The following is a 16755-nucleotide window of genomic DNA, read 5'->3' as shown; positions in this document are numbered from 1 at the left end:
GCGAAGGAAGATTTCCCCACAGTCACCGAAAACACCACTGATAAAACAAAAGCAGAAAAATCCAAATCATTGTTGTTACAGTAAGAAGCAAAAAATAAATATTCCACCTGAGTTGAACAGAGCAGTAAACTGGATTAACGACAGTAATATAAGAAAGTTTATTCATGAAATCCTTAGAGTTGCAATCTCAATTATAAATGGTAAGTCACTATGCGAAAAACTCCCTGTAAATTTGCAAATGATTGAAATCGGTGACCGCTTTGAGGAGAAAGAGGAATGATAATTCATTCGACCAACAGATGGGGACACTAGCTGCGATGTGAATTTCATAGCTGCTCAGACTTGTTTTTCTGACCTTTAACACTGCAGCACTCAGTCGTCATCTGCTTATTGATTACGTTTCTTCATTGGAATTTTGTTTCCCCTGCTATATTATCGCCACTACAGAGAAGTAGTTCTCTGATTAAGTTTCGATACACACAGGATCGGTCGTAAGTCCTACTTTTTCTATATTGTGGCCTGACAAGTAAATCACTTGCAGTCCAATCTATGCTGTGCTACTAGAACTAGAGCCATCTATGAGAAACAATGCTAAGTAAAAAAGAAGTGAAATCAAATTGGATTCATGTTAAAAAATAAACTGCAAAATTCTCATACGGGTAGACCAGGGAATCTCATTTTCAAGTACCCAAACAGTATGCGAGAATAACTGTAAATGATTCAAAACCAGATCCAATATTTTGAATGTATTTAACTTAGTTAAAAAAAATGTTATCAGAGAACCATATTTAATGTAATTGGTGTACATCAGTGACTTCGCATCGTGTAACAAGTATTTCGTTTGCAGCTCTGTTTCTTCTTTTCTAAAATTTCATATATCTATTGAGTTATTTTTTAAATTAATGAAAACAGAATATTTTAACTTGTTGATTAGTACAGAATTTTTAACAATTTATTGGTTACCTTTGACACTTCTTTGCCTTAGATACATTGTGTTTCTGATTTATCGATGCGAATTTATTTATATTAGGTCTGGATGGCATAAAACCGAAAATATAGACGCATGTTCAGTTTAAGTATTGGTTTACCGGCCTCAAAAAAGTGTGTTAATGGCCACAAAATGGCGCTTTATTTAAAAACTGAGAAGCAATAATAATAATAAAAAAATGGAAATTTTTAATGAAAAATTAAATGATAGTATAATAAATTTGGAAGAAAAATAAGACTAGAACGTTTTTTCTTGAATTTAGTAAATGGTTTTCTTTTGGTTTGGCGCGATTGGCGCCGTCTCTTATGGTCGACGGGATTTTCTGTAAGTACCCGAAAGGGTGTCAATAGTTTGTCTATGGATGAGTGCCGACTAATACCCAAACCCATAAGTAAATGTCGGTATTGAAAATCATGAATAGTTATGAACCCTATTGCGACCACCTATAGAGAAGAGTAATCGCGACTTGAATTTCGTTCTCTTTATGTAGAAAAAAAAACTATGTACTAAATTTTGCTTGCCTGTAAAGCTTCGATATTCTTTGGCCGGCCTTAGCAGCTAAGCTGTTTAATTTTTTTGTCTCCTGAAAGTTCATCAATTGGTAAACCTGTAAGCGGCTATAAAAATACCGCTTTCTCGGACATATTATATGAAACTATTCGTCTCGCAGTGAAGGAAAAAAAAATATGTTTTTCTGGGGCTTGAGAATCTACTGATTGAATAATTTAAGTTTAAAGATGATTCAAATCTTAAACATACATCAGATATTAATTTAGATATTTTAGACGAGAATCTACAAAACCTCCAGATTGACAGGGCCCACCAGCGGCCGAGCGGTAAATTCGCTGAACACTGGTAGTTCGGTCCGAGATTTGAGTTCCGAGAACGGGCTGGCTGCATGGACGTTTTCGTGGTTTTCCCCCATGTGTAACGTGTATACGAGCCATTTACCCTTAGAAAGTTCTCCACGAAGGCATCCCTCCTTTTAGGCAAATAGCCCTCGGGTACTTTGCCATAACCAACCCAAACCAAGCCTCCAGACTGACACGAACTTATGAAGTACCTGTGAAAATGTTTAAAATCATATAAATAAGACTCATTAATAATGCACTTGGGGGGAAAGGGACTTGATTCATTCTCATATCAGAAATTCTACTTGAGGTTATTCTGCAAAGTGCGAGCCAATTTCCAAAGATTGCAAGAATAGTACAATATCAAGAACTGAATGTCTTATTACTCTGCTAAGAATGCTTACATACAACCTTTAGCGCACTTTTACATTTATGCTGAGAGGCAGGAATATAATAATTAACATGTACGGTTCAACAGTAGTTACACACTCTAAATTACATTCACTAATTATTCTCTGTTCACTGCACTGGAACCAATTCTGTGGCATCAAACTCTTGCGAGGAAAATTCATTTTTAAGTATTTTGAATGATCTGTTTTTAAAATATTTCTTGCTGTCACATTAAATGCATTGCTGTAGAATGAATGTCATATTCCAAAGGTATAAGAAGTACCTATAAAAGTTCACCTGAACAAACAATACTCATTCTATGTCTGTCAACTCATCACTCAACACCAGTCTGTTCTGTAAGGCAAAAGTACTAATTTGATTTTGTGAAGAAGCCTTCTCAATGAGAGGTTTCCCAATGAATTCTCCACGAAGATATCCCTTCCTTTAGAGAGGAAGAGAGCCTTCGCTTGCTTTGTCATAGCTAGTTAAGCAAACGTTGATTTCTATCCGAGAGAAGTGGCATGAACTTCTTCGGAATAACAGCATTGATACTCACATTAACTAAATCCTTACTCCTCTTCGTGCTGTGCCCACCAGCGCCCGAGCGGTAAAGACGCTGAACACTGGTAGTTCGGTCCGAGGTTCGAATCCCGCGAACGGGCTGGCTGCATGGGCGTTTTCGGGGTTTTCCCCATGTGTAACGTGTATACGAGCCAGTTTCCCTTAGAAAGTCCTCCACGAAGGCATCCCTCCCCTTAGGCAGATAGCCCTCCAGGCTTTGCCATAATCACACACACACACACACACACACCTCTCCGTGCTGTCACCTATGTTTTGCATTTACTTTTTCATGGGAAATTTTCACGCATTTATTCGCTTCGTATCTGAGATATTTCAACTTCTGTTGATGTCAAAAACTCCACTATTTATATATGGGTTTGGCTTGGTTTGCTTTATTTTATTACTGCAAAGCACTCAAGTGTCTTCTGTCTAACGGTGGAGATGACTTTCTGAAGGAAACTGGTTCATATCCACGTTGCACATGGGGAAAACCACGAAAGCGCGCTTGCAGTCAGGTCGCCTGGAATTGAACCTACCTGGAACTACCAGCCACTTTACCTCTGGGCCGCTAGTGTGCACTAGTTTATAGGAGGGGTAAAAAAGGCATTTTTTTTTTTATTTTTTATTTTAAGAAACCTTAATAAAAGAAAACAGCAAGTAACAGATCAGAGAGGGAAATTAGGGAATACGTCTCATAATCGCGCAGCTAAGATATGAGAAAAAGAGTGTTAATAATTACAAAGCATTTACTCATCTTGGCGTTCTTAAGTCTAAAACGGCCATATCAACAAAGCGCTGTCGCATTTTTTTGAAGTCAAAATTTAACTTAATGGAAAGTGTAATCGCAGTCCAAGATCTGTACTGTTCCAATTTTTTTGTATATAGTCATGCATGAATACATTTGTTCTTGTCGAAGGGACAAAATAATTAGTTTCAATCTAACGTCACTATCTGATACTCATAGAAATTTTAAAAAATCATCGAATGCACTACAATAATTCTACAAAGAAAAATACAGTATCTGTTCGCACACGTTTTAGACGACTTAGCGGCATGAACGGCTTTGTTTGTACATGAGAATTTTTGTTACTTGATACATGTTAGCTTATAACTTAAGATAGTTTGCTTTCTTTAATAACGTAAATGTAATCATAATGAACGCAAGTTTATGAAAACAGAGGCTAAAAGAAGTAATTATATAAATTTAGCTAATAAATGCTGCATACAGGTCTTCATGACAGATCCAAAAACCCGTGCCGCTGAGATGTCTGTTTGATAACCCTTATTTTTTACTATCTTGATACACCGTAATTTCCAAGACAATAAAGCATTTTGTAGTATCGGAAGAGGTGTTTATTTATCCTGTTTGCTCTCGAACAGCTTTCCAAAGTCTAAGAAGGTTGTATGTCGACTTTTAAACAAATCGATTTTAAAAGTCCAAAACTGCAAAAATACATTGGTGATAGATCAAGAGATTTAGTAGGGATATGAGGGGAGGGTTATGGCTTTGGTATCGGTTTCTCGTTCCAATTTTTCCAAGAAATTAACAGTAGATTTTGGCGTGTTGCTGCTTGCTTTGTCTTGATGCAGTTCTGCTGATTGATCACACCGTGTTTTAACAGAAAGTATTTCTTATATAAATTTAGCTAATAAATGCTGCATACAGGTCTTCATGACAGATCCAAAAACCCGTGCCGCTGAGATGTCTGTTTGATAACCCTTATTTTTTACTATCTTGATACACCGTAATTTCCAAGACTATAAAGCATTTTGTAGTATCGGAAGAGGTGTTTTTTCCTGTTTGCTCTCGAACAGCTTTCCAAAGTCTAAGAAGGTTGTATGTCGACTTTTAAACAAACCGATTTTAAAAGTCCAAAACTGCAAAAATACATTGGTGATAGATCAAGAGATTTAGTAGGGATATGAGGGGAGGGTTATGGCTTTGGTATCGGTTTCTCGTTCCAATTTTTCCAAGAAATTAACAGTAGATTTTGGCGTGTTGCTGCTTGCTTTGTCTTGATGTAGTTCTGCTGATTGATCACACCATGTTTTAACAGATGGTATTTCTTATATAAATTTAGCTAATAAATGCTTGCATACAGGTCTTCATGACAGATCCAAAAACCCGTGCCGCTGAGATGTCTGTTTGATAACCCTTATTTTTTACTATCTTGATACACCGTAATTTCCAAGACAATAAAGCATTTTGTAGTATCGGAAGAGGTGTTTTATCCTGTTTGATATGTAGGGATATGAGGGGAGGGTTATGGCTTTGGTATCGGTTTCTCGTTCCAATTTTTCCAAGAAATTAACAGTAGATTTTGGCGTGTTGCTGCTTGCTTTGTCTTGATGCAGTTCTGCTGATTGATCACACCGTGTTTTAACAGAAGGTATTTCTTATTTGAAAACTGGACGTAAAATATGTTTTTTGGTAATATGTGACTTGAAGCTAATTTTTCTCCACTCTCTTTATTTTTAATTTGCCACTATGTGAAAAACGAACAACAATCATAAATCCCTTAGGAAAACTTTCTTTGGATTCCTTGAACCATGTTTTAAGATTTTCTTATCCTCTTTGATGATAATAAATGGATCTGTTTTTATTGCAGCACACCCAAGATTCGTCTACTGTGACTTTTGCAACGCGTCGGCGATATATCGGGGAGATGATAATGCACATTAAGTTTTTCGCTTTTTTAAGATTCAAATCAGCATTAATCACTTTGCTTACAGTTGACACTGAGCATTTTAATGATTTTGCAACTGTTCTTTGACTCAGCGGATTTTCTTTTAACATTTAAGATCTTACTTTTGCAACATTCGAAATATTCCGTTTTTTCCTTGGATGATATGCATTTGGAACAATTTTTCCACTTGAAGCTAATTTTTGACGTATTTCCCCTTTGTTGTTGACAACATTACCTATCGAAATCTTTAGATATCGAAAACCCATGGCTTTCACAACATTTTTAATAACTAGATCCGAATAATTTTCTTTGAAAAAAAAACACAAACATTGCCTTCCATCCATTGTTTCTTTAAATGCGACATTTTGCATGAAAAGAAAATTGTCAAGTAGCAGACGATAATTTATACCTTAAAAAATATAATTGTAGTTAAAAAAAATTCCAAGCAGATTTTTTTTTTTTACAGCAAAGCAAAATCGTCTAAAAAATGTGCGAACAGCCTCGGTATTTTCCTATCTTTTTCGTGTTACAGAAATGTATTCCGAAAGAGATGACTAATACGGCTTAGTTTAAGTTTTTTTTTTTTTTTTTTTTTAAATTTTTTTTATCAATTTTCAATTGAGTTGTTAACCTTGAAATCCATGTCACTTGTTTAAAAAACTTGATTGAACTTTTGATTTATGTTAGGCGTTTTACCATGATTGATTTACATGTTATTCAAACAGTAATTAGTAACTGTAATTAAAATTATATGATTATTGAAACACTTTGATATAATTAACAACGCTGAACAATGTTAAACTAAGTTAATCTAACTTAATCACGAACCTCCACTAGCCTTTATGAACTCCATAAAAATTAAAACAATAAAAAGTAACTTCATCTTTTTTTATGTTGTTGTCTTTAACTGTAGTTCCCAACCTTTTCCCTTTCGTCGTACCTCTTAACGAGACTTAAAACTGCTTCGTGTAACCCTTCCTGAAACAGACTGTAATTATAGAATACCCCTAACTTCTTTCTAAGAACCTATGACCCTCTGCTTGAGTATTCTCGCAATGCTTTTATTTTAATACCATAAATCTAATAAACTGCTCTGAAATAATTTCTTTTAAAGTACATTAGGATAGTACATTCACTTCGGAATTAGTCAAATTGATTTTTTTTCCCCTAATCAACGTCAAAAGGTTAAGAACCGCTGGTATAGACGGCTTTAATAGATGGCAGCACGAGCGTTATTTTAACGTATTTCAGTTGTAGTATATAATGCTTCTCTTCAGTATTTTAATCAACGGCTTTGATTGGTATGTAGCGAAGGGAATAATATTCATGTAGTGAATATCAGTATTAATTTACTTTCGATTTAAAAAAAAGGATTTATCTCATTTACAACAAAAAAATTCTCGGAAAACATTTTACATAATTTGTTTTTCTTCCCCAATGTTTATTGGTGTACTCTAGTGCTGCCATCTGTTACAATCGTCCTCCAATTCGCGAGCGAATGTTGATAAAAATAAGAATGATGGTAGAATTAAATTGCGAACGCGAAACTGCATTTGGGCCACGGCTTAATTTCTAAAATTATAAATGCCGAAATTATGGAAGGCCGTCAAGAAAGATAAAAATATGTAAATTAATTAATTAATTAGTGATTAAAGGCAAATCAAACTCTAAGCAGTAAATCTAAATTAATGGCAAATAGTTAAATTATCAAATACCGGACCTCAAGTTATTTGGGACTTCAGTTGGAACTTTAATTTCACCTAAAAACTAAGTATCGAGCCAGGCCTCTATAAGCTGTAGCGGAATTTATAAATAATAAATAAATATAGTATAATAAATAATATAATGTATAAATAATATAATGTAATAAAATTTGCATACTACCTTCGAATGAAATGATATGATACTAACTTTGAATGAAAATGAATGAATAAGGAACCTTCGAATGAAATTTAATCTTATGTATTACAGCAGATTAAAACGAGGAAAATATTTCAACTGGGAAAAATTAACCCATATCACTGTTATTGTGTATAGGGTGTTCGAAAAAGCAGCTACAGATATTATTTCCTCCTTAAATATTGAGTTTAGACGTGTATTTCTAGTCAGGGGTTTTCAGAAAATGATGAAGAATTTTGTGAGAAAACTTTGGACATTATCGGTGAAAAGACAGTGTAAATACAAAATGTAACTTTTATAATGGCCGCTTAAAAAAAAACACTCCAGTTGGTTAAACATTCCTTATACTTTACTAAAAATTAAGCAGAAAAAGTTCAATATTTTTACGTGAAAAATTTGACAATACTTGTAAATTTACTGATTTAAATCAGTTTTCAATGTGCATCTTCTATCAAAATTAAATGTTCCCGAAAATGTTCTCTAAACTTCAACATCAAATGGCAAAAGTGGTTCGATTTTGGAGATTGGTGGCTTCTTATTAGGTAAAATTCGTTAATTCTATAGAATGAAGGTATAAATTACTACCTCCATGATTTTGCGTGTAAATCTTTTCTTGACTCCTAGCTGTCTGGGAGGATACATTAAAAATCAGTTTTGAATTTAAAACATTGGCCTATCCCGATGTTCAAATAATTTCTATTAAATTCTTTGACATTTCTGTGCAGCTTCTGAAGTGGACTTTTCTAGGATTGGTAAGAAAAAAAGGCCGTAGCCCGTTTTTTCGAGCACCATTTATAGTCGGAGAGTTTCTCTTTTTATCTGCATTCAGTTCATTAGAAATTTAAGATGTTTTTCAGAAATATTTACGTCTACAGTGTGTGTTTTTATTTTTATTTTAGAATTATTTTGGCTGAAACCAAAAGAATGGACAGTTATGCGGAAGAATCGCTTAATTCTGATGAAAAGCACAATGGGTAATTTTTCTTAATATTTTGGCAAGTGTTTTAGTCCCAGTAATAAAAGTTGTTGGTCATTTTTGCAGTGTAACTGTTTCCTTTAACTTTGTTCTTTTGCTTTACAGGTAAATATTAGACACTTACTCAGATTATAGCGCTATTACTCTAGCACAGGGTTTCTTAAACTTTTTTTTCAGTCACGGCCCCTTTTTATAACTGAGATTTTTTCGCGACCCCCAGGACCCTATAATATTTACAAAAATTTTGTGGGACCCCATAAGTATTGCGCAAATCCGACACACGCGTGAGTGAAACTGTCAATTTTTTCACTTGTACTGTAATATACTATTGCAGGTTAAGCCATTAACTTTAATTTCTAATTTTAAGACTTAGAACAATGAGAAAATTTTAAATAAGTGCCAGACGAAATGACAGCGTCACGTGCAAAGCAAGGAAAATGAACGTTTATATTATAAAAAGAATGCGTCGAAACATTTTCGTTTTTTTCTTTGTCTGTATTGTTTTATCGTTATCTACTTTCAGATATATGATGTAAAAATATTTGGCAACTGTAAAATTATTATAATAAGTTAAAAAAATATCAAAACCGCTAAAATTTTTGCGACCCACAGTTTAAAAAACCCTGCTCTAGCGCAATATTAATTTTTGATGAGAGCTCTTAAATCTTGACCTGTCTTGCATATAAAGAGCATAAGCGATAGCTTTTCTGATGTAGTATTCGATTTTCTGAATTATTCTGAATTCCAAGCAATATTCTAAAACACGTTAGCTTGTTAACTGCAGATTGATACGCCAGAGAATGTTTTTAAAATATTCATTTATAGTGTCAAGGGAGAAAAAAAGAACAGAGCAAGATACGTCAATGCGTTTTGAAGAATCAGTAAGTTGTGTTCCTAAATTATGACCTTCTCTTTTGAACATTTTGCTTAGTCTCTTTTTACTGGATGCCATCAAGCTGAACGTGATCGTTAGCTTAAAGTTGACTGTGTGCTTTTGGAACTGAATCCAATAAAAGCATGGATGTTTGTGACTCTCTTGGTTTTGGGATATACTAGAGACATTTAAAATATGATTAATCGAAAGTCCTTTGAAGACTGTAGGGCTGTACGGAAATAGGAATACGCATTTCATCCTCTACGCTACTCCCACTCAGAATGGGATCAGGTAAACAGGCCTCGTGTGTTTAGTTTTAATTGAATGATTCAAATCCTTTTTCTAAACAATCTTCAGTAAGCAGAGTGTTGACTGCATCATATATCTATGCAGCCCACTAGTAACGGAGTGTGTAAGACCGTCGAACGTAGTTAACTAGATACAGATTCGAATCCCAGCTGACAGGGGGCCCACCAGCGGCCGAGCGGTAAAGTCGCTGAACACTGGTAGTTCGGTCCGAGGTTGGAATCCCTTGAACGGGCTGGTTGCATGGGCGTTTTCGTGGTTTTCCCCATGTGTAACGTGCATACGAGCCAGTTTCCCTTAGAAAGTCCTCCACGGAGGCATCCCTCCCCTTAGGCAGATAGCCCTCGAGGCTTTGCCATAATTACACACACACAATTCCCAGCTGACAGGTTGCCTGGTTTTTATGCTTTATCCCATTTTTAAGGTGTGCTGAGCGAGTTTCTTTAAAAACGTCCTCCCCGAAGCCTTCCTAACCGTTATGCTGGTGGTCATTCTATTCTTAGCTATAATCAACTAAATCCAAACATACAATGTGCATGCACTGTAGGAAGAATCTGAAACAAATTTACTTCGGTTTGTATTTCAGAAAAGGGAAAAGATTTTCAAGTCTTCACCATTTTCTGTCACATCCTCCGCACAATTAACTGACCCAAGATTAAGGTAACTAGGCCATTACTCAAGATGCCATATCAAAAAGCTATTCTTCGATCAGCCAGCAGCCGAAGATTACATTTGATATGAAAATGTCCATTGGTCGTTCAACTGCTTCAATTTTCCAGAGCATTTTATGCTAATCGGATTGAAATCACCTCGCCAGCGACAGAGCTATAAAACTGATGGACACGGTTACCTCGATCCGATTCAAATCCTGGTGAACGCGCTAGCTGTGTGGAAGGTTTCATGTGTTTCCTGATATGTAACGAGAATACTAACTAGTTTCCCATAGGAAGTCTTCCATGATAGCATCCCTCACCTTAGCTAGATAGCCCTTGAGTGCTCTGCCACTGTCTACATGAAATCACTTGCTTTGCTGACAGCCAAATGCGAATTTGACCATCAGCAGACAGAAAATGTTTTCTCCTGGCGCAAGCAACATGAACCTTCCAACGTCATGCTGGTTGCACCAGGAGAGTGGCTTACACCGACTTTGTCTGGGGAATATCATCTTTTATAACCCATTCTTATAACAGTGCAGCACAGTCATGTAATTTATTGTCGTTTGCACCATACTATACTGAGCGATTTAAAATATTTGACTCACCATTTTTCATTATTATTATTCGATAAAAAAAAATCAGGTATTAGATATTCTATCCAAAATAGTTTTATTTTCAGAGTCTTTGATGTCGATTCTCACAGAAGGAAAATTTTGCAAGGAAAAGAGCGGGGAAAATTTCCCCCAAATCCAATTTTGTCTAATCTGTTTCATTCAATTTGGGGTATCTTTTCCCGGATATTTTAATTGAAGGATATCTCAAGGGAAAACATTTGAAAAGTTCAAATATTTTTATCTTCTTTCAAGTAACATATAAACTAAAGCTTCTAATTATGAATGTACATAAACTTAGTAATTAAGTCGCTAATTTTTAACTTTTTATTTATTTCAGTTTGTTAATCAAAAAACCTGTCTGGAAGTCGCCATCCTTAAAAATGAGAACAAAAAATAAACGTAAGCAGCGGAAGGAAACTATCAAAATATTCGTGAGTAGAAATTTGAGTTTTAAATAAATTTGTATAGTTATTTTTTTTTTATTTAAAAATATATTTGTACAAATTGCGTAAAATATTCTACCTGCGTAACATTAAATATTGTATTCACTCTCTACAATATTTAATGTTACGCAGAGTATATAAATACATAATTCGCATAAGGCAAGAACTAATTTTGAAAGTGCTCTATAGGAAGCTAGTGAGAATTGCCCCACTGCCTTTGAACATGATGGCATAAAACTAACATACGCGTCAGATCTGAAATTCAATAGCCATCGGTAATTTGTAAAAGCTGCTAGTAATTTCTCCTAACGAAATTTTGTTAAGTAAATATTGTTATTACTGATTTTTAATTGATGGTGATGTATGTATATTTTATTGAATAGATTCATATATATTTTTTGAGAAACATTTAAAGTTCAAGGTTGGAATATTTTCCTCGTGAGTTCTTTCCTGCTATCTCCCTAAAACGTATATCTGGAGTAACTTTTCTCTGTTTAGTGACAAAAAATAAGAACGAATTAACTAATGAACTGTATGCTCTGTGTTAAATACAATTTCAAACACAGAGTACAGATAAATGTTCAACATTCCATTTTTTTTTCTTAAGCAGCAATAAAATACTACTAAAACAAATTTGAACTTTAGAACCCCTGCCAGGGGAGTGGTTAAGGCCGCTGAATACTGGTAGTTTGGTCTCGGTTCAAACGCAAGTGAACACGCTGGCTGGAGGTTTAGTTTTGTGGTTTTCCTCATCTATAACGTGAGCCAATTTCCCTCAGAAAGCCTTCTACGAAGGTGTTCCCTCCCTGAGGTAGATAGTTCTTGTTTGCTTTGCCATAATCTAAATTATCCTAATATTAATCACGAGAGAATTTTATTAAACACTACAAACCAAGAAAACAAGACTAGCAAAATTATTGAAGAAATACGAGTTTTTAAAATGCTGCCTTTAAAAGTGCTGACACTGAAGTATTTTCTTGTTGCTACTTGGTTTCGTTTATCTGATTACGGCAAAGGACGCTAGTGCTATCTGCCTAAGGGGAGGAAGACCTTCGATGAGCTATTTCTAAAGGGAAACTGTCTCGCATCCACGTTGGAAAACCACAAAAACGTCCGTGCAGCCAACCCGTTTTCCTGGAATCGAAACCATGTCGAGCTATCAGTTTTCAGAGACTTCATAGTATCAGCAAAGTAAGTAAGGAAGATGTAATTCGGAGAATGATTATTATAACTGGTACTTTTCCGTTTCGCTGGCGCAAAGTTCGCCAAGCAGACTTTGTTGGCGACAACATACAGTATACACATAAAAAATGTTAACGAACGTTAGTTCTAAGAATTTTTTATTTTCAAGCCATAAACATTTTAATATGGTTTAAAATTTTGTAAAAAGACATTAATTTAAGAATTTACTATGCTATCATGGTACAACATCTTGATTCGCCGGTTCGTATCACGTGACCCCAAGTGATCTCATTTCACGTAAACTACGCTACAAAAATCTGATACTCTCTCAGTAATTACCTACATTAATTTCAAGTTAAAGCTTAATTTGGAATACAAGTTTGAATGCAAGAATTATTTCAATTCGTACGAAAAGCTTACTCAGAAATTATGTAAAACCGCAGTGCTTTATTTCATTAATGCGTTCTCATTAGAATAGATGAATTTAACTCTTGATTTTGCCTTTTTCTATATTTTCGCTTTCAGGTGAGCGGTGTGATTGCATTCTAATTAATTACCGCGAATTGTTTTAGGGCATAAAATTTAACTATCTTGTAAAAATTCTATGTAATTGTATGCCAGTATTGAAAGAAACAATCAATCTGATAAGAAATGGTAGCGACTTGTTTTGAAAATGAGGCGTAAAAGGTTACCAGCGAAGATACATTATTGGCGACTTTATCGTTTGCGCCGGCAAAACGGAAAAGTACCTTATAACTTTCTTCCAGGCACATGACCACTGCTCATTTAAAATTACTCTTTTTAAAATAAGTCAGCTGATTTTGAATTATTGGTGCTGATTAGAAGTTTATTTTTGCTGTTTATGTTATTGATGTTCTTCCTGAGAACAGGATCAAAATTTAATAGAAATTCTTTTTTTTTTTTTTTTTTTTTTTTTTTTTTTTTTTTTTCATTTTAACTTTGGAATTATTAGGATTTCATTTTCTAATTGCTTGTTCATGTTTCAGAGAAAATGCAGACTCACGAAAAGAGTTAGAAAGAGCATAGGTAAGTTGTGCAGTTTCTGTCAACTGACCTTTTAATGAGGTAAATTGTTTATTACCAGTATTTATGAAAGTTAGTATTCTTATCTTCAATATAAAGAAACATTCATAGAATATTCGTAAGGTGAGTTTTTAACGGATTTTACTTTATTAAACTACGGGACGGAATCATCCACAATAATGATTCAGTTTTTAGAATGATTCCTGGGGATTACTTTTGCGATTTAAATTCTGTAGTCAGAGTTAATTCGCATCTGAATTTCCAAATTAGTAGCTGTTTAGTTATAAAACTGTGAAATAAATTGAAGTCCTATTTATAGAAGTGTAGCGGACATTTTATTCAGCCGAAATGGACCGTGTAGCAGACATTTTATTCGACCCAAATCGAAGAAAATAAAAACAATAAACGGAACACTTTTAGTAATTCAACAGAGTACATATTTAGAGAAAGTCAGACTGCAAATCGCTGTCTGGAAACCACACGAGAGATGTCTTTACGGTAGGCACTGAGTATCATGATTTACTTTCGATCTCCTGGACAGTCAGCATCACATAAATAGCTGTATACGTCATAGATAATTTGCAATTAAATATATGTACCTGGCTCATGTTTAGTAATTTATCTTGTGTATTTTTCATATAAATAATTTTCGATCTGCTTTCACAATTATATTATGCAATATAACAATTATATTAATGCTGTTTATATCAATAGCCATGAAGACTTTTTTTTGCAGAAACCGAAACTGAAATATGTTTGGTTCGAGTTTAATTTTCTAATCAGATCGTTTATCAGAACTTGCTGTATTGTAAACACTTCAAACTGGTCGCTTTTGTCAGTTCAGCTCTTAACAAAGGCTAAGCAGATAGGGTCAGAACAAGTGGTAGTTTATGATGCCTCATTCTCTGTAACGTCTAAACACCCATGTTGGATGAAAGGAAAAGAGCAGTTGTCTTTTAAATATTTATTTAAAAAAGTTAAGGGAACTCGGTGCTTTAAGTTTGGCGAAAAACGATGAAAATGACGATTTTCTAATTTTTTGCTGAAAATGTTCTTTAATATCATTGCTACGCGGAGAAGAAATTTTGAAACGATCTGACAATAGTAAATGGTATAAAAAGTACTTTAATCATTTTGACAGCTCTTTAAATGCCACGCCCACCCCAGTGTTTACTTTCTTTAAATTCTCATTTTCTATATTTATTTATTAAGCGCAGAAGAAGAGGAACGCGATTAACTGTGACTGTAACTATCGGCAAACTGTGTTTACATGTGGCGTGTGCAGTTTGAATAAATATTTCCTTTCATTTTTCGCTTCTGAAATTGCAATCTGTTTTGATTTGTGGATTTTTTTTCTCTTACTCAGCTCAGAATATATATATTTGTTTATATTAATCAGCTAAATTTTGATAAGCCTCGACAGAAACTTAAGAATTTGTGAGCGATAGAAATGAGTAGAAAGCGGTGGTGTAAAAACAGTGATGAAGTTGCTGACTGCAGCTGTTCGGAAAATTATATTGGAGGCAATATTAGGCTACAGAAATTATCTGTTGTAGAAAAAGAATGAAGCATCTGATGCCGAACATTTTGTTATTGTGGATTTTCGGCAAATTAATAAGCTATTCAGTTTTGTAAAGTGCACTGATTGTGAGAAACGGACATTAAAGCTTGAACTTGGATGTAAATCAGGATTTTCTTATGATTTGATTTGTGTATCATGTGTGGAAAAAAAAAATGTACCGTAAACTCTTGCAGGAAGACAGTTAACGCTGGGTACGACGTAAATGTGCGTGTCACGCAAGCCTTCTCACATATAGGAAAAGGCTATTCAGCCATCGAAAAATTTTATATGGTATGAATATCCTACCCTTTTCATCGAGAACATACACCAAATATGCAAGACGTTTAAATTATACTTATTCCAACGCATCTCAAAATATATTTGCGGATGTTCGTAAGGAGGTTAAAACTGCATATTTAAACATCTCACCAGATTCTACAGAAATTGTCAATATAGGTGTTTCCTTTGATGGAACGTGGCTAATGCGTGGACATTCGTCACTCATAGGAGTAGGATGTGTAATTGATATCCTTACAGGTTACGTGATTGATTTTGAAGTAATGAGCAAAATGTGCCGTCAGTGTTCATTTGCAAAGATGGAATTCGGGGAATCAAGTGCGGAATTTAAAATATGGTGTGATGGCCATAAAAGTGAGTGTGATTTAAATCACACGGGATCATCTGGTTCAATGGAAATGGAGGCTGCGTTGGCTCTCTTGGAAACGATTCGTATCGTTAGGATTTCGATACGTAACTCTACTATCTGATGGTGACTGTAAAACTTTTAATTACTTGTGTGACAAAAAGGTTTATGGTTCTGATGTTCAAATAAGAATGCATAAACCATGTCAGTAAAAGATTAGGAACAGAATTGAGAACTGTTGTAAAGGACTGGCGTGAGCAAGGCGTTACGTTAGGAGGGAAAGCTCATGGTAGCTTGAAAGAAGCAACGATTAAAAAGCTGACTAGGTATTACCAAACGCTATTCTGCGACATAAGGGGATGTGATTGCTATGAAAACAGCAATGTATGCGACGTTCTATCATAGCATTTCCACAAATAAGAAACCTCAACACTCAAAATGTCCCGCAGGGGCAGATTCTTGGTGCTTTTACCAGTCAGCTATAGCTAAAGGTGAAATTCCAGACAAGCATAAGTTGAAAATTGGAACACCAATAAATGAAGCATATCTTCCAAATATTCTTCCAATTTATCAAAGGTTTGCTTCAAATGAACTGCTAGAAAGATGTGTAGGTTGCACAACACAAAATGCTAAAGAAATTTTACATAGTATGATTTGGGCCAAGTTTCCAAAAGAAATATTTGTGCATAAATTACATGTGAAACGTTCTGTAATGAAAGCAGTTTCTGAATTTAACGAAGAAACAGTACGCACTATGTAAAAAGTACAAAAAGTTTTAGAAGTGTCTACGGGATATGCAACAAAAAAACTTGCTACTATTTTAAATAGCCGCAAATTTTCCTTTAGAAAGAGACGAAAAAATGACAGTAGCCAGCTTGCTCGTAAATTTGGCAATACGTAGACGAGAGAAAGTGGCTGAAAAAAAGGGAAGGAATAGCATATGGTCCTGGACAGTTCTGAACAAAATGATTCTGTGAATGCTTATTCTGTGATTACTAAAATTTTTAAAATAGTTTAAATGCTTTACTAAAATTGCTTCGTTTATTAAAATTTAAAAAGTTGTATTAAACAACCACTTAA

General features: G+C 34.6%; 1 protein-coding gene across 1 annotated transcript in view; it reads left to right on the top strand.

Moving 5' to 3' along the window:
- The first annotated feature begins 378 nt into the window (after nt 1–378).
- Nucleotides 379–16755, top strand: part of LOC118205250 (uncharacterized) — a 118399-nt gene continuing 102022 nt past the window's right edge. The window contains exons 1-4 of the mRNA XM_085807374.1: nt 379–491; nt 8276–8350; nt 11140–11233; nt 13435–13474. Of these exons, the coding sequence (XP_085663500.1) occupies nt 8301–8350; nt 11140–11233; nt 13435–13474 (184 nt within the window). The 5' untranslated portion in view covers nt 379–491; nt 8276–8300. The remainder of the gene's footprint in view (nt 492–8275; nt 8351–11139; nt 11234–13434; nt 13475–16755) is intronic.

This window comes from Stegodyphus dumicola, chromosome X1, assembly GCF_044657685.1.
Source record: "Stegodyphus dumicola isolate Sdum_Otavi_A_Nest chromosome X1, ASM4465768v1".
Lineage (NCBI taxonomy): Eukaryota > Metazoa > Arthropoda > Arachnida > Araneae > Eresidae > Stegodyphus > Stegodyphus dumicola.
This window is presented reverse-complemented; position numbering and strand designations above follow the sequence as displayed.